Source organism: Mycothermus thermophilus, assembly GCF_041956435.1.
Source record: "Mycothermus thermophilus strain CBS 625.91 unplaced genomic scaffold VTJ04scaffold_7, whole genome shotgun sequence".
Lineage (NCBI taxonomy): Eukaryota > Fungi > Ascomycota > Sordariomycetes > Sordariales > Chaetomiaceae > Mycothermus > Mycothermus thermophilus.
In genome coordinates, this window is record NW_027191433.1 from 1,040,437 (window position 1) to 1,058,803 (window position 18,367).

The 18,367-nt window shown below is 60.0% G+C and overlaps 9 protein-coding genes across 9 annotated transcripts in view; 3 read left to right on the top strand and 6 right to left on the bottom strand.

Moving 5' to 3' along the window:
• VTJ04DRAFT_9915 (uncharacterized protein) overlaps positions 1–2,190 on the bottom strand; it is a gene marked incomplete at both ends in the record, with an annotated part of 7,335 nt that extends 5,145 nt beyond the window's left edge. Inside the window, 3 exons of the mRNA XM_069368514.1 lie at positions 43–518; positions 678–766; positions 1,599–2,190. Of these exons, the coding sequence (XP_069214650.1) occupies positions 43–518; positions 678–766; positions 1,599–2,190 (1,157 nt within the window). The remainder of the gene's footprint in view (positions 1–42; positions 519–677; positions 767–1,598) is intronic.
• A 510-nt stretch (positions 2,191–2,700) lies between these two features.
• VTJ04DRAFT_9916 (uncharacterized protein) lies at positions 2,701–4,509 on the top strand (the record flags this gene model as incomplete). The annotated part of the gene is made up of 1 exon (XM_069368515.1): positions 2,701–4,509. The coding sequence occupies one exon, from the start codon at positions 2,701–2,703 to the stop codon at positions 4,507–4,509; it is 1,809 nt and encodes a 602-aa protein (XP_069214651.1).
• Positions 4,510–5,058: 549 nt separating this feature from the next.
• Positions 5,059–6,487, top strand: VTJ04DRAFT_9917 (uncharacterized protein; the record flags this gene model as incomplete). The annotated part of the gene is made up of 2 exons (XM_069368516.1): positions 5,059–5,653; positions 5,766–6,487. The coding sequence occupies 2 exons, from the start codon at positions 5,059–5,061 to the stop codon at positions 6,485–6,487; spliced, it is 1,317 nt and encodes a 438-aa protein (XP_069214652.1).
• Positions 6,488–6,664: 177 nt separating this feature from the next.
• On the bottom strand, positions 6,665–8,349 carry VTJ04DRAFT_9918 (uncharacterized protein; the record flags this gene model as incomplete). Its single annotated transcript, XM_069368517.1, has 2 exons — positions 6,665–7,694; positions 7,868–8,349. The coding sequence occupies 2 exons, from the start codon at positions 8,347–8,349 to the stop codon at positions 6,665–6,667; spliced, it is 1,512 nt and encodes a 503-aa protein (XP_069214653.1).
• A 1,316-nt stretch (positions 8,350–9,665) lies between these two features.
• Positions 9,666–11,130, top strand: VTJ04DRAFT_9919 (uncharacterized protein; the record flags this gene model as incomplete). Its single annotated transcript, XM_069368518.1, has 2 exons — positions 9,666–10,008; positions 10,340–11,130. The coding sequence occupies 2 exons, from the start codon at positions 9,666–9,668 to the stop codon at positions 11,128–11,130; spliced, it is 1,134 nt and encodes a 377-aa protein (XP_069214654.1).
• Positions 11,131–11,402: 272 nt separating this feature from the next.
• Positions 11,403–12,849, bottom strand: VTJ04DRAFT_9920 (uncharacterized protein; the record flags this gene model as incomplete). The annotated part of the gene is made up of 5 exons (XM_069368520.1): positions 11,403–11,430; positions 11,485–12,152; positions 12,218–12,496; positions 12,549–12,580; positions 12,636–12,849. 5 exons carry the CDS (start codon positions 12,847–12,849, stop codon positions 11,403–11,405), a joined length of 1,221 nt encoding a protein of 406 aa, XP_069214655.1.
• Positions 12,850–13,664: 815 nt separating this feature from the next.
• On the bottom strand, positions 13,665–14,393 carry VTJ04DRAFT_9921 (uncharacterized protein; the record flags this gene model as incomplete). Its single annotated transcript, XM_069368521.1, has 3 exons — positions 13,665–14,107; positions 14,161–14,263; positions 14,373–14,393. 3 exons carry the CDS (start codon positions 14,391–14,393, stop codon positions 13,665–13,667), a joined length of 567 nt encoding a protein of 188 aa, XP_069214656.1.
• A 12-nt stretch (positions 14,394–14,405) lies between these two features.
• Positions 14,406–15,022, bottom strand: VTJ04DRAFT_9922 (uncharacterized protein; the record flags this gene model as incomplete). Its single annotated transcript, XM_069368522.1, has 2 exons — positions 14,406–14,628; positions 14,688–15,022. 2 exons carry the CDS (start codon positions 15,020–15,022, stop codon positions 14,406–14,408), a joined length of 558 nt encoding a protein of 185 aa, XP_069214657.1.
• A 462-nt stretch (positions 15,023–15,484) lies between these two features.
• On the bottom strand, positions 15,485–18,361 carry VTJ04DRAFT_9923 (uncharacterized protein; the record flags this gene model as incomplete). The annotated part of the gene is made up of 3 exons (XM_069368523.1): positions 15,485–15,622; positions 15,687–18,218; positions 18,290–18,361. The coding sequence occupies 3 exons, from the start codon at positions 18,359–18,361 to the stop codon at positions 15,485–15,487; spliced, it is 2,742 nt and encodes a 913-aa protein (XP_069214658.1).
• Positions 18,362–18,367: the final 6 nt, after the last annotated feature.

Sequence of the window (18,367 nt, forward strand, 5' to 3'; positions counted from 1 at the left end):
CCATCGGCAAGTGTGCGCTTGTTCCTGTTGGCGCGGGAGGACCGCCGAGGAGCCTCGAACTCGATGTCGGAGTCGTCAGCAGCGGAGCGACGGCCGGGGGGCGGTTTTGCGGCGGGCCGTCGGAGGCTTTTCCGTCGTCGTCCTCGGGTCTTAACAATGTCGGACTGGACCACGAAAAAGCTGGGATCGTCGTCTTCACCCTCCGAAGCCTGCAGTTCGTCGCGGTCGTCGTAGTCGCCTCGGGTGATACTTGCCCTGGAGCGCAGGCGCTGGACGCGGGTGGCCTCGCCCTCGCTGGAGAAGGGCTGCGAGGTGGCCCGGGTGGCCAGACGGGCGCTACGACGGCCGCCGAGGTCCAGAAAGTCGTCCATGGGGTCGAGCTTGGGCGGGCGGCCGCGCTGGGCCTGGAGCTCGTCCTCGTCGGAATCTTCGTCCATGTCAGCCTCGCTCATGTAGTCCTCGTCCTGGCGCTTGCGCTTCCGCGAGCCGAACTGTTCGATGGAGCCGTAGCCGTCATCCTGGGAGAGTTAGCAGCTGAGAGAGAAGATGGCTCCAGAGTATTGCAAAATATGAAGAACGGCGCGAATTGGTAAGTGTGCAAAGGTCTCATGGACGGCCCATGGCCTGGTAAGTGTGCGAGCAGGGCTGAACTCGGTCCACCAACTGCACATTCTTACCGTTTCGCTGGCCGGGGAGACTGGGTCAGTGTTGGCGTTGGAAGCCATGCTGCGAGTCCGGACCATGGTGAAAGGTCGACTGGCTGAAACTGCCACTAAGCGGGAAAGGCTGTGCGGATTCCGCAGTTGAACTGAGTAAAGTTGCGGATGGGCCTAGGAAGCGCCGAAATCCGCGACAAAATAGGGGGAGAGTAAATAACGTAGAAGTGTGGGTGGACTTGAGAGTGCGGGGATGTGTGTCAAAAGCGAAAAGATGGAAAAGTCGCAGATTTCGCGACCAGAAAGTGCGGAAAACGCGAAAACAGAGAGGGCGAAAGGAAATGAGTGAATAGAGGAGACGGGGATAGTGTGAATATAGGGAATGGGTGGAAAATAGGTCATATAGGTGTGTTGCGGATAATGTGGGTAGAAACTGCGGAAGGTTGCGGATGGGAAAAAGGTTGAGGTTGCGGATGGGCTGAGAAGTGGTCGCAGAAATGGTCGCGGAAATGGAAGATATATCTGGTCGGTGGAAAGATGGAACGATTGAGACAAAGAAAGGTTCTAAAAGATGGGACGATCGTGAGGAAGAAGAGGCCAAGGGCAGTAAACCTGCGTGTTGAGACCTCCGGGTAGAGGGATGTTGGGCTCCAGGTCTGAGATTCGTGATGGTGAGGTGCCGAGCCCGTCCGGAGAGGCACCCACTGGAAAACACGCTCACGGTCCCGACTCAGACCTCCATCATCTCAAGATTGCCCTTCATACCCTCTCTTCCCATGAGCCAGAGGCAACACAGCAGTCACCAGATGTCCCTCAGCCCCATCAATTCCTGCATCAAGTCTACTTGCACAACAGCATTTGCTTCTCCTCCAGACCAACACCAGCACCATCGGGCCATGTATCACGCTCAAGTTAAAGCACACAACACTCTGCAGCACGTACTCACCCGCCGTCGTTTCCTCGACATGGTCCAGTCCAGCTCGTCCGGGTGGGATTCCTCAACCCATATCTTCTCGAACTCGGTTCGCTGGTCCGGCGGAAGCCATGGCAGCCGCACTTCGATATCGACAATCCTCGGCTCCGGTGCCGGCTCTTGGTCACGTGGGGTATCATAATCGAAGCCGTTCTCGACGTCAGACTCATCATGGCCCACAGCATCCTGCCCCGCCTTGGACTCGTGGTGGCCGTCGCCGGAAGGAGTTTCGTCCCTCGCATCGGCCATGTCCTGGTTTTTTTGCTGGTCGTGGCGTTCCGTCGTCGGGATTATCTCGTCCTGTTTGGGCAGGGGAGACAGTGACCGGCTCAGCGCGGCCAGGGATGCTCGTGCGATTTCGTTTAATGTCGTCGGGTCGGGACTGGTGGTGTCTGCGGCGGCATGATTCCCGTTGCTGGTGGCCTCCTCCCCGACAGCCTCCCCGACAGCCTCGGCAGCCTCCACAGCATCCCCCTGAGCCTCAGCATCGTCATCGTCATCGCTAAGGTCGGACTGGAAGGTGACGGGGGCGGGCTCCATGTCTGCGTCGGGAGCCAGCATGCTGCCGGTGTCAGGCAGTATGGAGGGAAGGGTGGCCATCATGGCGGAAATGACGGCATATTTCGAGTCGCATCAAGGTCGAGGTACACTATTTCCACAGTCGAGACAAGAAGATGACGGGGAGTTGGTGAGAGTCAAGGTCCAAGTTGCAAGTTGAAGTTCGATGTCGACGGATTAGAGACGCGACGCGTCGGCAGAAGCCGGGATCAGTCAATTAACACTGTGCGGGGCAACGGACGGGAGACAGGGGTAGGGGTTGCAACGGTTTGGATCTTCGAGAATTTCCTTTTCAGGCTTTGGCTCTCAACATCTCAACGTCAAACCGCCTATATTTCAGGGTGGTGATGACATTCCAAGGTCTTTCTGGTGCCCAGGTATTATAGTCCATTGTATTCAATTTGCTTCTTCATCTTGACCCATGAGGAACACCAATTGGGCAGATACACAACTGAAAAAACACTTGGTCTCTTCCTCTTCCCCCCTCACCACTCCGACGCATAAAAACCCGGCATGAGTCTGTCTCTTGTCTGCCGGGCGACAAGGCCGTCTCCTCTGGCCGAAGCCTCAACTCTCCTCCTCCTCAGACACTCCAGCTCGCTCGCCGCCATCAAGCGCGGCCTCATCCTCTCCGAAAAGGCCCGGCCGCAGGGCTCTCGCCTGGACAAGGACGATGACTCTGAAAAGCCCTTAAACTATGCCCAGCGCCAGCAAAGGCTCGAGGAGCTCCGGGCCCAGCGCCCGACATACAAGATCATGAAAGGCAAGAGGGACATCACCGAGTATCTCGACCAGCCCAAGCGCAAGTCCCGCAAGGCCCGCTTCTACGACCCGGACGACCCCTTCGGCAAGAAGAGTCTCGTTTATCAGCTCCAGAAGGGCACGCTGCAAGAGCAGCTGAGGGAGCTGGCACCACCCGACGACAAACGGCGCCCCGGGAGGGCCAGTAAGGGGAAGAAGGGGCGCACACGCGACGACAAGGACGACGACTTTGACATTATCGCCGAGCTGTCGCGGCCTTGGGACCCGAACGAAGAGCCTCGCCGGGAGAGGAAATCGGTTACTAACAGGAGGACAGAAGCACAGGGCAGCGCTCGGCGAAAAGACGCCGACGAGCAACCATGGGAGAGGTTTGAATCGAGACCCCGGAACGGGTCCGACGCACCGAAGCCCTGGGACAAGCCCGAAGCCTCAAAGTCTGAGCCACCGAAACCCCGCGACAAGTTTGAGGAAAAGGAGCAATCCGCCAACCGACGTGCCTCGTCCGACCAGGACTCGTTCGATGACTTCCAACGTGCCTCCGGTGATGACATGAGCGTCGTGTACACGACCGCCGCCTCGCAGTTCCTCTATGGCACCTCTGTCGTCGAAGCCGCCCTCCGCGCGAACCGCCGCAAGCTCTACCGGCTCTACGTCTACGGCCCGCCCGGGGTGAGACGCACCGACGAGAAGGACCGAATCCTCTCGCTCGCCCGCCACCGCGACGTCTGGACCCGGATCTACACCACCCCCGACGCGGCGCGCCTCTTCAACAAGATGTCCGAATCCCGCCCGCACAACGGCGTCGTCCTCGAAGCCTCCCCGCTTCCCCAGCCCCCGCTCTCCGCCCTCGGCCCGCTCCCGGCCGACTACGACGCCAAGCCGGGCTACACGGTGACTCTGGCGCACCAGTCCAAGGAAGAAGCCGCCATCAACGGCACCGACACGTTCTATCCCGTCGCCGCCGCCGCCACCGCCACCTCGAGCTCCTTCCCGACCCCGCACAAACCGCTCATCCTCGTTCTTGACCGCATCGTCGACCCGGGCAACCTGGGCGCGATCCTGCGCAGCGCGAGCTTTCTGGGCGCGACGGCCGTGGGCATCATCCGGGGCGCGTCGGCCCCGCTGACCCCCGTGGCGCTCAAGGCGTCGGCCGGCACCGCCGAGACCATGACGCTGTTCACCATCCCGTCGGTGCCCGATTTTTTGAGCGTGAGCAAGGCCAACGGGTGGCGCGTGTTTGCGGCCGTCGCGCCGGAGCGGATCAGCCGCAGGAACCCGTCGCGGGCGCCGCTGACGGTGCTGGACATTGAGCAGATGAATCCCCTGAAGAAAGATCCGTGCGTGTTGCTGTTGGGGAACGAAGGGGAGGGGCTGAGTCCGCATCTGATACCCAAGGCGGATTACAGGGTGACGATTCCGAACTTGGCGGGGGCCGAGTCGGTGGACAGTTTGAACGTGGGCGTCGCGGCGGGGTTGTTGACGGCGGCGTTTACCAAGGGGGTCATGAAGGCGCGGGTGCAGAAGGAGAAGGAGGATGTGGGGGTCAAAGTGATGTGGTAGGTGTATGATTGTGTACGATTACTGTGAAGTGTGAGGATGAATTGTGTCTGGACGACCTGATGATACCCGGTTCACTGGACTTGGCCATGGGGGATAGACAAGGCAGGGATGAACGCATGTATAATACAAACGGCTCTAAGATCAAGTATTTGAAATCAGACTGATCAAGTTCAAAACGTTCACCGTCTCTCCAACCGAGCAGCTGAGCTGAGCTGAGCTAAGGCCGACAAGTGAGACTCATCGTCCTGTCGGTCCTCTGTATCGTAACGGCGCGTAATGACGTTACATTGCCAACTCATCTCCCCGACAGCGGCCTTGGCGCTTGTTTTCCCCCAACCACAACCACAAGTCAACACCACCGTCGCCACCGCACCGCGACGCCTCGCCCGACTCCAGGCGAGCACTTTTCTCAACTCCCGGCCGCCCATGGCAGAGTAGCCTTCCTCCCGCTTCTACGAGAAGCTCTGGCACCTCCAGCCAGCGCACCACCCACCTCCGCCTCACCGACCCATTATTTTCTCTGTTTGTTTACTTCCTGACTCCCCTAAAATGCCCGCCTCAATACCGCTCTCGACATGGCTCCTGCTCCTCCCCCAGCTGGCCGGGGCTTCGCAGCTATTACCAACCGCCATCCGCAAGATGCCGCCGGATCGCAACGCCAAATTCCACCACGAATACTGCGCCTTTGCCGACCCGGATGAAGAACAACTCCCCGCCGCCCTCTTAGCCCGCCGATTTTCTTCCTCCAACAACCACCACCAACCGCAATGGAGCAACACCTCAACTCCAATCTCCCCCTTCCCGCCTTTTGCGCTCCTCGCTTCCTCCTCTTCCTCAGGTCATAACGACGACCCCCCACCTTGGTTCCTCTTCCGCCGCGCCAAAGCCGCCCTCGAAAGGCGCCAATGGGCCTGTCCCGTCGGCACGCAAAGCTGCGCGTCCATCGGGTTCCCCAACAGCTGCTGTGGGCAGGACGAGACGTGCATTTCCATCGAGGACACGGGTCTGGGGCCCGTCGGGTGCTGTCCGGCGGGGGCGACCTGCGGCGGCGGCGTCCACGGTTGTGTGAATGGAGGCATGGCGTGCGCGAGCGAGATAGGGGGAGGGTGTTGTTTGGAGGGGTTTGTTTGTGAAGGGGTTGGGTGTAAGTTTTTTTTTTTTCTTCTCTCTCCTGTGCTATGGCCTGGGAAGGATACATTCTTGCGACGTCTAGTTTTCTTTACCGACCGACTAACCTAACCTACCCTCTCTACCAGGCGTCCCCTACATCCCCCCCAAACCGACGCTCACAACCCTGACCACCACCTCCACCACCATCCTCTCCGACCCGACCCCGTCCACCGTCATCATCACCGTCGTCACCACCGTCACCCCCGCCCCGGACCCCATCACCTCGACAACCACCAGCACCACCACCGTCCGCCCCACCGACGACACCGAGCCGGGCGCCCCGCTTCGTCCGACCTCTTCGGCGCCCGAGCCCACCCCTACAAACGACAACGGCGACAACAACGACGACGATAATGATGATGACGATAATAACAATACCTCGCGCTACTGCCCCACCGGCTTCTACCCCTGCCACGCCCGCGCCGGCGGCGGGTGCTGTCCGTCCGGGCGGGGCTGCGACACAGCCACGTGCCCGCCGGTGGCCGTGACCACCATTGTCAATGCGAACGGGGTGACGGTGGTCATGCCGCTGAATGAAGTGCCGGCGGAAGCGACCCCGACGCAGGGGAGCTGCGCAAAGGGGTGGTATTTGTGCGGCGGTGACAAGAAAAACAAGGGGGAGGAAGACGAGGGGTGCTGCCCGGACGGGTATGCGTGTGGAGTGGCGAGCTGCTTTTTGACGGCGGCCGGGGAGACGGGGGGTGTGAGGAAGGTTAGGCCCGGGGAGGGTCAGGCGGCGAGCTTGAGGGGAGGAGGATGGGGATGGTGGTTGGGGGTGGGGTTGGCTGCTTTGGCCGGATGGGTTTGAGAGCGGATGAGAAGGTTGGCTTGAGATGAGCATCGCGAGTTGGAGTTTGGAGTTTTGCTTGTTTGAGCATTTTGTTTGGGTATTTGTCTGGCATCTCGGGATAGAGGTACTACTTCACTGTACACAGTACATCATCACCATGGACACATGAAGAAGAAGAATAATAGCCACCTCCACCTAGACACCCAACCCCACCACCCCCCTCTCCTCGCAAAACTTCTTCACCTCCTTCCTCAGCGTCTCCCTCTGTCTCTGCACCAGGTCCATGATCCTCTCCACCTCCGCTCCCAGGTTGGCATCCTTCTCCCCGCCAAACCCCTCGTACAGCCTCCCCATCTCCTCCATCACCGCCGCCAGCTGGTTCGGCAGCCACGTCACGATGGGGCTGCCCCCCGTCGCCGTCGGGTGCGTGGTGCGCTTGAGGATGTACTCGCGCGCGAAGCACCAGTGGCGCCAGCGGAAGTCGCGCACCTGGTCGAGGATCCGGAGCCAAAGGGCGCGGGATTCCCGGAGCATTTGCTCTTCTTCATCCTCTGTCTGCCCGCCGCCGTCCAACCCCAGCGCCCAGGCCTTGAGCCCGCCCTCCTCGCTCGCGCGCGCCACCCACTCCAAAAACGCGCGGTGCTCGCCCGGGCGGTACTGCCGAAAGTCCTTGAGGATGGCGGTCAGCGGGGTGTCGGGCATGGGGATGGCGCAGAGGTTATCCACGAGCGGGATCATGGAGTCGTTGGCGCCGCTCTCCCCGCGGAAACTGACGGGCTTGTTGTCGAACTGCGGCACGCCCTCGTACACGACGCCGCGCGGGAACATGCTCTGCGAGGTGATGCCGAAGATGAAGGTGCGAAACGAGGTATACTCGAGCGGCCGGCTGCGGGACCACATGGTTTCCATGGTGGCGTTGATCTGCTGGAGGGAGGCAAGGATCTGGGTCAGGGCGGCGTTGAGGTGCGGGCGGGAGCGGTAGGTGGGCGAGGCAAGGACGGTGTCCAAGGCCGACACGGTGCCGCTGACCAGAGGCCCGGAGTGCTTGACCATGTCGATGTGGACGAGCACGAAGCCCGCCTCGGAGGAGGCCGGGTCGAGGCCGCGCTCGAAGGCGCGGATGAGGCGGACGTTGGACGGGTCGAGGCCCAGCGAGGGGTCGACGAGGCGGTAGTTGTAGAGGGCGTAGGAGCCGGCGTATTCCATGAAGGGTTTGAAGCCGCAGCTGGGAGGCGTTGGTCAGTTGGTATGGAGAGAAAGTTATTGAAGATCAGGATGGATAAGGCGGGTTCTAGAGGAGAGATACGATAGAGGTGGAGATAGACAGCAAGAAGACCAAGCCTTCACATCCACCCCTCACCACCATCAACAAAGAAGGGGGAAAAAAAGTCAACTCACATCTCAGCACACCTCACAATCGGCCTCGCCACCACCGCCGGCAACACCTCCCTGCCCAATCCATACCCCTCCCCCTTGACAAACCTCGCATGGCACGGCTCCAACAAGTACGCCGACGCCAGAAACGAATAGTCCCTGTACAACGCATTCACCACCGGCAGATCATGCTTATACTTGTCCACCATGTCCGTCAGGTCGGGCAGCTCCTTATGGACCGCGTCGGCGAGATCGTGTCCCTGCCCATCGCTGCCGGGTCGTTCAGGGTCCAGCAAGCCCGGCTCGCCCGAGGCGGTGCGCACCGGCATGCGCTGGAGGAGAGATTCCAGAGGCGCAAACTCGGGAGGGAGGGTCACCACCGGTTCCATGCGCGGGAGGAAGCCGCGCGTGGTCGAGACCATGAAGGGAGGGAGGGTGGTGTCCCCGGGACGGGGGTCGGTGAGGACGGGGTAGCGGGTGAGAGGGGGCGGGGGAAGGGAGCCCATTGTGATGGATGGATGGGATGGTGATGGGATGAGGTGGGATGGATGGATGGATGGATGAGATGGGTGTTGACGAGATGGATGCTGTATGGATGAGTAGAGATGCTGAAGAGAGCTCGGTCGAGCACGGTGTCAGAGCTCGGTTGAACTGGCCTTGTGTCGTCGAGCCCGGTGCCTATATAGACAGAGGCCGGAATCCATTCCGGCCTTTGGCGGGGCCATTACGGCCAGACATTCCATGACGGTGTAATCAAGGGGGTTGAAGATGGTGCCTGGACCGGTCCAAGGTTCGTTTCTCTTTGTCATGGTCTGGCCGGCATATGGTCACGATGTCTCGAGTCGACCACCATTGGCTCTCGGGACCCTATGTTTGCCAGCCGTAGTTGTTGTCGAGTAAGAGAATGCATCTGCTGGGATAGCTGTCTTTTGCCGGGAACGTAGACGACGACAGTGTCCTGACTTACAACTCGAGCTTTTCCCGATATTCCTTTGTTAGTCAACATCTCTCCAAAAAGGCCATCAATCCAGCCAACCCCTTCTCGCTCAATTCAACCCGTGATCAAGCATAGGCCTTATCCTCTTCTCTCCTGTCGACCCCTTCTAGTCACAGTGTCGGAGGTATGAGCTAGGCGACGTCTAACACGTCAAGGGCTGTCGTGTGTATATCGGGGCCGATGTTCTCCGGCCCTAGCCGGCCCCAACCGGCCTTGTTAGCCTCAAAAGCCGTGACCCGGTGGGCCCTCACCGATCAAAACGCACAAAACGGCCGGACCAATTCCGGCCGTTAGCTCCGCGGGTCCGGGCTGCCCGTTAACGGTGAGATTGACGGTCACTTGACAGATGGTGAGGTTGGCTAAGAAAGCCGTTTCTTGCTTCTCCGCATCCAGCCCGTTGCAGAGTTGATCTCCACCGACGACTATAGTAACGTTACCCCTCATCCGACTTACACCAACTTACACCGCTCTGAAATGCAGATGGAGGAGTAAACATTTCCGGGAAATCCATATTACCCCGGCATACCCCATGTTGCTAAACTTCAACCTCTTCGATGCCGGACCCGGCAGTCTGGATCATGTCTAGCAAGCCTAGCAACAGTCGCATCCGCCAGCAAATGTCAAAAAGTGATGCAATCGGCTGCGGTTATTTCACCTTCCATTCCTGGCCCAGCGCCATCATCATTCTGCATAAGCCTCGGGTGGAGATAGGAACTACTAGTAGCTAGCAGTAGGAAGAAAAAATAGACCTCACCTCCAACTTGACCTCTTCTCCTTCGTAGCCCATCATCACCTATCCTCTCACACAGAATTTCAACCACCACCATGTCGGACCCCTCCCTCGACCCCTCCCAGCTCACCCGCGCCTCGGTTGAGGCCGCGCACGAGCTCATCAAGCCCTTCATCCACGAGACGCCTCTCCTGACCAACACCACCCTCAACCAACTCGCCTCGACCCCTCGCACGCCCGAGGAGCTCCAAGGCACCGAATGGGCCGGCCGCGCGCCCGCGCGCCCCGTGATTCGGTTCTGGTTCAAGTGCGAAAACTTTCAGCGCGGCGGGGCCTTCAAGGCGCGCGGCGCATTCCACGCCATTGAGCGCTTGAAAAGAGAGCCCGGGTGGGAGGAGGGCGGCGGGAGGGAGAGGGGGGTTTGTACGCATAGTTCTGGTGGGTGCTTAGTTGCCTAGCGGTTCTGGGGGTCAGGGTTCGATTCCTCTTGTACATCAGTCGATATATATCGGCATACTTGGCTCGGTTGGATATGACGAGCTTATACCTCACCTCCCTGAACTACCAGCCCGCCAGCTTGCCATCCCCCATCCTCATAACCTCCAAACCTCCCAGCCGACCTAGCAACCAACCTGTCACCCTCTTCACTTCTCCACCTACCTGTCAACCCTCAACCTCCAGCATCTCTCTCCCTTCCTCTCTCCCTAACCCGACCTACCTCTACCCCATATCCCCTCCAATCCGCCAACCACTAACCGGCCCCAACCAGGTAACCACGCGCAAGCCCTCTCCCTCGCCGCACGCGCCTCCTCCATCCCCGCCTATATCATCATGCCGTCCAACTCCTCCCCCATCAAGCTCGCCGCCGTCCGCGATACCTACCACGGGCGCATCACCCTCTCCGGCCCGACCTCCGTCGAGCGCGAATCCACCACAGCCGAGGTCATCTCGCAAACCGGCGCGCGCCTGATCCCGCCCTACGACCACCCGCACATCATCGCCGGGCAGGGCACCGCCGCGCTCGAACTCCAACGCCAATTCGCTTCCGCCACGGCCGGGACCAACCGTCGTCTCAACGCCATCATCACCCCGCTAGGAGGGGGCGGTCTCCTCTCTGGCACCGCCCTCGCCCTGGCCTCCGAATCCATCTCCATCTTCGGCGCCGAACCCACCCTCGACGGTGCCGACGACGGCCGCCGCGGTTTCCTCCAACACGCCCGCATCGAACGCATCCCCGCGTCGCGCACCATCGCCGACGGTCTGCGCACGCCCGTCGGCAAGATCCCCTGGTCCATCATCCACGACCGCGGCCTCGTCAGAGCCATCTACGGTGTGAGCGAAAACGACATCAAACGCGCCTTGCGGCTGGTGTGGGAGCGCATGAAGATCGTGGTCGAGCCGAGCGCCGTCGTGGGCTTGGCGGCGGCCTTGTACAACGAGGAGTTTCGGGCCTTGATTGAGCAGGAGGGTGGCGAGGAGGGGTGGGATTTAGGCGTCATTTTCAGCGGGGGGAACGTGGCGCTGGATAAGCTGGACGACTTGTTTCGGTTGGAGGAGTGAATGTCAGGTAGGTGATGGAAGGGGATGAGGACGCATGGAGAGAAGACACATAGCCAGACAACACAGACAGAAATGACCACCAACCCATCCATCCGCAGAATCAATTCCCGCCGCAGCTCAAGTTATATGTACAGAGTTGAGACCGAACCCCCCAAAAACCAAAGACATTCACCGTTGCTTTTCTTTTTGTTCTCCTTTTAAAAGCCGCAGTAACCCATCCCGACACCCACCACTCCCACCGCCTGACACCACCGCTGTCGCCTAGCAACAATTTACTTTTGGTTCTCGGGCCGGAGAGCACTAGACAGACGTTAGTTACCACTCTCGCAGCGACAAGCAGAGACAAACACCTACCGAACGGCCTTGCCGGCGCGCCAGATCTCGAGGTTGCGAATCTCCTCCATCTCCTTCTCGTACCGCTCACGGTAGTCGGGCTGCGAGTTGTACTCGAGCGAGCGCTTCGTCTCCTCGCCGCTCTTGACCGAGTCGTAGAGCTGGTTGAAGACGGGCTTGAGGGCCTCCTTGAAGCGCGGGGTCCAGTCGATGGCGCCGCGGCGGGCCGTGGTCGAGCACGCCTCGTACATCCAGTCCATGCCGTTGGCGCCAATGAGCGGGTACAGCGACTGAGTCGCCTCCTCGACCGTCTCGTTGAAGGCCTCGCTGGGGCTGTGGCCGCGCTCGCGCAGCACCTCGTACTGTGCCAGGAACATGCCGTGGATGCCGCCCATCAGGCAGCCGCGCTCGCCGTACAGGTCCGAGTAGACCTCCTTCTCAAACGTGGTCTCGTACAGGTAGCCCGAGCCGATGGCGACGCCCATGGCGATGGCCTTCTCCTTGGCCTTGCCCGTCACGTCCTGGTAGACGGCAAAGGACGAGTTGATGCCGCGGCCCTCGCGGAACAGGGAGCGCACCGTGCGGCCCGAGCCCTTGGGGGCGACGAGGATCACGTCGACGTCGTTGGGGACCTCGACCTTGGTGAGGTCCTTGAAGACGGGGGAGAAGCCGTGGGAGAAGTAGAGGGTCTGTTGACTCGGTCAGCACATCCATTTTCCCCCGGCCGGGTAATTATTTTTCCTGAATCACGCACCTTGCCCTTGGTGATGAGCGGCTTGATGTGCGGCCACGTCTCGCTCTGGGCGGCGTCGCTGAGCAGGTTCATGACGATGGTGCCGCGCTTGATGGCCTCGTCCACCTCAAACAGGTTCTTGCCGGGCACCCAGCCGTCCTGGATGGCGTCCTTCCACGACTTGCCGTCCTTGCGCACGCCGACGATGACGTTGAGGCCGTTGTCGCGGAGGTTGAGGCCCTGGCCGTGGCCCTGCGAGCCGTAGCCGATGAGGGCGAACGTGTCATCCTTGAAGTACTCCTGGGAGGCGTCAGTTTGTGTCGGGTCGGTGGATGGACAAATCGTGACTCACAAGAAGCTTCTCCCTCGGCCAGTCCGAGCGCTCTGTTCAGTGTCAGCAGATTTATCTTCTTCACCTCCAGAATCAATACAAACTCACCATAAACCTCCTCCTTAGACCCGGCAAAGTCGATGGTCTTGACGCCGCGGACCTGCTGGCGAGCGGTGCCGGCGGCGGCGGCCGTGCGGGCAGCAACGGCAGAGGCGCGGACGAGGCCGGCAGCGGCGATGAAGGTGCGCCTCTGGACGGCGGGAGAGGCCAATTGGCGGGCCAATGGGCCACGCAGGGCCTTGGAGAAGCTGCGGGAGGCCATGATGAAGTGTAGGTGGTGGTGTTGATGATGAGTGGGAAGAAGAGTGGAGAGTGGGAGGTAGTAGGAGAGGGACAAAAGAAAATGGGAATGGGAATTTTTTTGCCGTCCCGTGAATGATTCACCCACAACAAGCCAGCTGCAGCCCACACTCAACCACCTGGGCAGATGACCTAAGCACTTCCCCCCCCAAAACTCTCGAGTCAGAAATTTTGGGCTCAAAACAGCACCACTTCCTTCCCATTTTCCCCGACTTCGGCTGTTTGCTGGCAGGAAGCGACAGGGACACAGTGGGCGAGAGTGGGGCGATCTCGTCTCTGATTGGTCGACATGCCCCGGGAACGGCAACCACGGCGCCATGTCACGGAGCATGCCACCCGGGAAGGCGCAGCGGGGTCGGAGCTTCCGCTTGACGGTCCGCTTGGCGGGTTCCAGAACAACGTTAACAACGACTGTATGTAAACACGACCGGGGCAGCATCGGTCGGCCCGAGAGGACCGGAGCGAGCTCCGAGGGCATGCCGGTGACTCACCGGAGGCAATCTCCAAGCCGGCACCGGCATCAACATAGAGACATGTGACAAGGACAACACCACACCCAAGGTAAATGCTGTATTCCGCAAAGCCCAAATCAACGCCGCGACTGCTGCAGTCAAGGACCGGCCATATGTAGCTTGTCCTCTTCTCCACCCCTCCATAGGTAAACACAGGTATCATTTCTCCCCCGGTAACTTCACACTCGCCCTCTCGTCATCTCCATCTACGTACTCATCTTCCCCTCTAATAGCCCCAGCCATATCCCCTACCGGTGCTCTGCCCCTAGACAAGCACGCGGTGGTACGTCTCTCCCCTGATCGTCCCGCCCGCCATGGCGTTGCGCACGTTGCGCTTGAACTGTTCGCGGTTATTCCGTAGGTCCTCCGCGGCCTCCTTGTTCAGCGGGTCGCTCGCGTTGGGCTCGAGGAACAAGAACTGCAGCCCAACAATGACCGCGTTGAGGTTGAGCACGGGCTTCCAGTCCTCGCGCAGAATGTTGAGGCACACCTTGCCCTCGAGGTCAATGTTGGGATGGTAGATCTTTTCGCGGCACTGCACCTTGGGCGGCTCGTGCGGGAACGACGGCGGAATGTTGAAGGTGAAGCTGAAGCGCCCGCCCTTGTACATGCCCTCGTCGGGCTCAATGTAGAGGACAAAGGAGAGGATGTCGTCGGGGTCGGGGAACTCGGTCGTCATGGTGTTGCCGAGGGAGAGCTCCGAGAGGTCTGAAGATCCATCAGTCCAGCTGCCAAAACAATTTGAGTGTTTGAAAACCCACCCTTCTGCACCCGCAACTGCGCCGCCGTCACCTTCTTCTTCTTGGCTGCCGGCGCCGTCGTCCCTCCTTCGGCGGCGTTCTCCGCCTTCTGCTGCTCCTTCTTCTGTGCGGGGGTCAGCTCTCTCCTGTTCAAACCAGGCCTGAATCCCAAAAACCAGGCCGGACCAAATCAACCCAGCCTAGGCATCCATCCAACAGGGCCAAATCCTCACCATAGACCATATCTTGAGCATCTTGACGAACTGTTACGCGACCTGCCCTCGGGCGCGGGTCGCTTCGCTGGAGTGGTTGTGTGTAGTCGATTTGCTGCGGGACGAGCCTGTCGTCGTCAGCTGTACAAGACAGCAAGAGGCCTGTCTTCGTAGGTCGGTATTTGTATTCGGGTGCGCGGAGGCGTGTATCCTCTCGGGATATCGCTGGTCGTAGGGTTGGGAAGAAGGAGGATGATCGGCGGTTCTCAGTTCGAGACTGAAAGCACCCAAATGCTCTAACCGCAAAAAGGGCCGAACCCGAAAGATCAAAAGGACGCTTCCAGGTCAAGGGAAAGGGCGGACTCGTCTTCCGGATGGTCAAGAAGATAGCAGAGCAGCCGGCACGGTCTGGAAGGTGGTGGAAGTAAAGTAGGGAGGAAAGGATTAGCTCTGACCGACCACCAGGAACAGACAGTCAAGACGAGTGGCAGGAAATTCCAAGTTCGGGCGCCGTCAAACTCAAAGTTGGGCTCGGAAACCGTTGTGCATTTAACTCCCAGGTCGTCGTCAGGTTGGTTGCCCACGCCATGGATGACTGAGCGTGGACCTGGAGGTGGGCAGGCAGGCGCCAAGACCCGACCCGCCCCGCTGGGTATCGTTGGCGGGGTCATCCCTAACCCCGGCATCGCGACATCTCTGCATTAGGCAGCATTCCCTATCATCAGACGGCAGGCGCAGGACAGGAAGAATCCAAGCCAACATCTTGAGAGCCATAACACAATATCTATTCGGTACCAAACATCGCAAGACGACGCGTTGCTAGCTGGCTGACGGAGAATCCGACAAGAACATCACAAAGAACAACGCCTCCGGATGAACTGCGCCCCCAAGTTTTGTATCCATTCCTCCACCGCCAGATAACTACTCGAGCCAACGCAAACACTCTACCCCATTGTACTAGATAATCAGTAGATGTCAAGAGATAGATCCACGCAGAAAAAAATGTCGTGACAACTTCCAATAGACCAGTAGGCAAGGTCGCCGAGTTCCATATAACCAACCCCTTCTTCCAAGCTTCGTCTTTCCCACATGGCACACCGCACCCCCCTCTCCGACCTCTACTCTCCTCCCCCTTAGCGACGAGCGAAGCAGCACATGATACCCGTGCGGCCCAAGAACCACAGGAAACCAATGAAACGGACGACCGAGAGACCGGCCGTCGCAAACAGCAGGAACTTGAAGAACCACGCCGTGCGCGATGTGGCCGAAGACTGCAAGAGTCAACGTTAGCTTGTGGTCAAGATGAAACGAAGAAAAAAAAAAAAATAAACTTACCCCAATACCAAACGAATTGAAATTGTCGCTCGTAATCACCACCGCCAGGAAGCAATTCGAGAACAACCACGACGCCACCAGCATGGTACGGAAGCTCTTGTACGAGTCCTCCGGGTCCTTCTCCTCCACTTTTTCCTCCTCCTTCATGGGCGCCAGCGCGCGCCGCACCGTCTGCTCAAACATCTGGTCGATATCCTCCTGCGGCTTCTCAATCTCCTCGATCACCACCTCGTCCTTCTCGCCCTTGGTCGTCGTCGCCGACGGCAGCTTCTCCGCCTTGTCCGCGCCCTTGGTACCCCACGACACGTCGTGCCAGTTGTTGAAGGCGTACACCATCAAGATATTAATGTAGGTCGACATGAGCAGCATGTACGCCGGGAACGAGTGGAACATGTGCCATGGGTCGAGATACAGGAACGACGCAAGGTAGTAGAGACCGTAGATGGTGATGAGCGCCACCAAGATGACGCCGGCCGCGCCCGTGCCGCCAAACAGCGACTCGAGGGCGTTGGACGCGCTGTCCAGCTGGATCTGCTCGCTGATGGGCGTCCGGAACGCCTTGGCCACCAGGAACGCCGACAGCACGATGATGTAGGCCTGGATGATGGCGAACACGCAGTACGACAGGATGTAGGTCCACTTGGAGCCCTTGGGGCGGTTACCGAGCGCCAAAATGAACTGCAGGATCACAAACGCCAGGTACGTGTACTTGAGGATGGCGTTGATGAAGGGGGTCGCCGAGTCGCCGAACGGCCAGGCGTGGGTTTCGCTGGTGGTGGCCGAGGCGGGCGTCGGGGTGCCGACGAGATCCATGATGACGGTCGTGGTAAGCCAGTAGGACGAGAGCGAGAACCAGGTGAAGATGACGTTGAGCACGTTGTAGATGAGCTGGATGTGGAAGAAGAACATGCGGATGATGTTGTGCCCCGACTTGTACATGCGCCCGAAGTGCATGAGCGAGTACAAGCTGGCGGCGAAGGAACCGTTGAGCCAGCGGCGGCGCTGGCTGATGAACTCGGGCGCGCCCTCGGGCACGTCCGTCTCGCCCTTGGCGGCCTTGATGTAGCTCAGGTGCCACTTCTGGCCGGCCTTGGCGACGAGCTCGAAGCACAAAATACGATCTTCGGCCAAGAACATGTTCTTCTTGAAAATGTTCATGCCGTCGACACCCTTCTTGCCCAGGATCTTGGACAGCGTGTGGTCACCGTGGAAGTACTGGTCGAGCGGGCGGCCCATGATGGCGCGGAACCGGTACGCCGAGAAGGCACCTGGCAACACGGAGACGTAGCCGAATGCGCTCTCGAGCGGCTTGTCGAGAATGTTGGAGATCTTGTACTCAAAGTTCTGGACGGCGACCAGCGGGTTGAGCAGCTTCTTGCCGCCCTTGCCAAGCATGGCGTGGATTTCACCGCAGGCGCCGCCGAGGTCCTTGTCGTTGTAGAAGGCCTCCCAAAGGGCCAAAAGCGACTTGTTGCCGGGCTTGGTACCGGCGTCGAGCAGGATGCACACCTCGGGGTTCAGGATGCGGCCGAACGCGTTGAAGAGCCAGCGGTGCGAGTTGATCTTCTTGCTGTTGTCCTGCTTGAGGCAGAAAATGAACTGCACGGGCGGCAGCGTGCTGGGGCCGTCGTTGACGGGGCGCACGAGCTGCTGGTCCGGCGTCACCGACAGCTGCGTCGTGTACTCGAAGATGTGGGCGACCGTCTTCTTGCCGTCGACGTCCTTCTTGACCACGCCGTCCTGGTACACACCGATGGTGGCCAGCACGTCGAGCACGTTCTTGTCGGCCTTTTCGATACCGTCGAAGATGAGGCAGACGACAATCTTTTGCCAGGCGGGGCCGCCGCGGTTCCAGAAGGACGACTTCTTGAGGTTGACAATGTCGCGGATGTTGAGCATGACGCCGTGCAGCGTGCGCGAGAGCAGCACCTTGTCTTCGTTGTAGTATGTGATGGCGATGAGCAGCTCCGTGTGGCGGTTGTACATGCGCGGGCGCAGGTCGTAACCGTTCTTGAGGGTGAAATCGTTGGGGTCGCACGTGGCCGCCGTGTAGCGCATCTTGAGGAACTCTTCGTTGTTGCCCTCCTGGTCGCGGTACCGCGGCTGCACGGCGTTCCGGATGGCGCTGGGCACCGGGTAGTCGATGCTCAGGACGGAGCCCTGGACGAGCTTGACCTTGCGGGTCGCGTAGCGCTTCAGGCCGCCGCTCGGCGCCATGCCCGGCTGCTGCCGCTGGAACCAGTCATTGTCCGTGTCGACCGTTGACATGCGGTACGGGTCCGCCGAGTACGGCTGCTGCATGTAGTAGCCCTGGTCTTGCCCGTAACCGCCGTACCCGCCGCCGCCGGCCTGAGGAGGGGGCGGGGTCGGCGTGACGCCAATGCCGGCTCGTGTGGTTTGGGCTCCCGGGGCGTACGACTCTGTCAAGCTGTAGGCAGACACGGGGCGGACCGGCGGCGTGGCGGCCCCGAGCCGGTCCTGGTCGTAGACCGGGTTCTGGTTGAGGAGGGAGGTTTGGACGTCATCCTCGTGCTGCGAGGCGGGCGTGTTAGCTGGGGGCGGCCGGTTGGAGGAATCAAGAAACTTGCTCTGTCTCTACCCACCTGTCCGTGATGCGGGGGGAGATCTTGCATTGGATGGCCTTCGTAGCCGTCTCCCCGGCCTTGGTACGCCATGGTTGG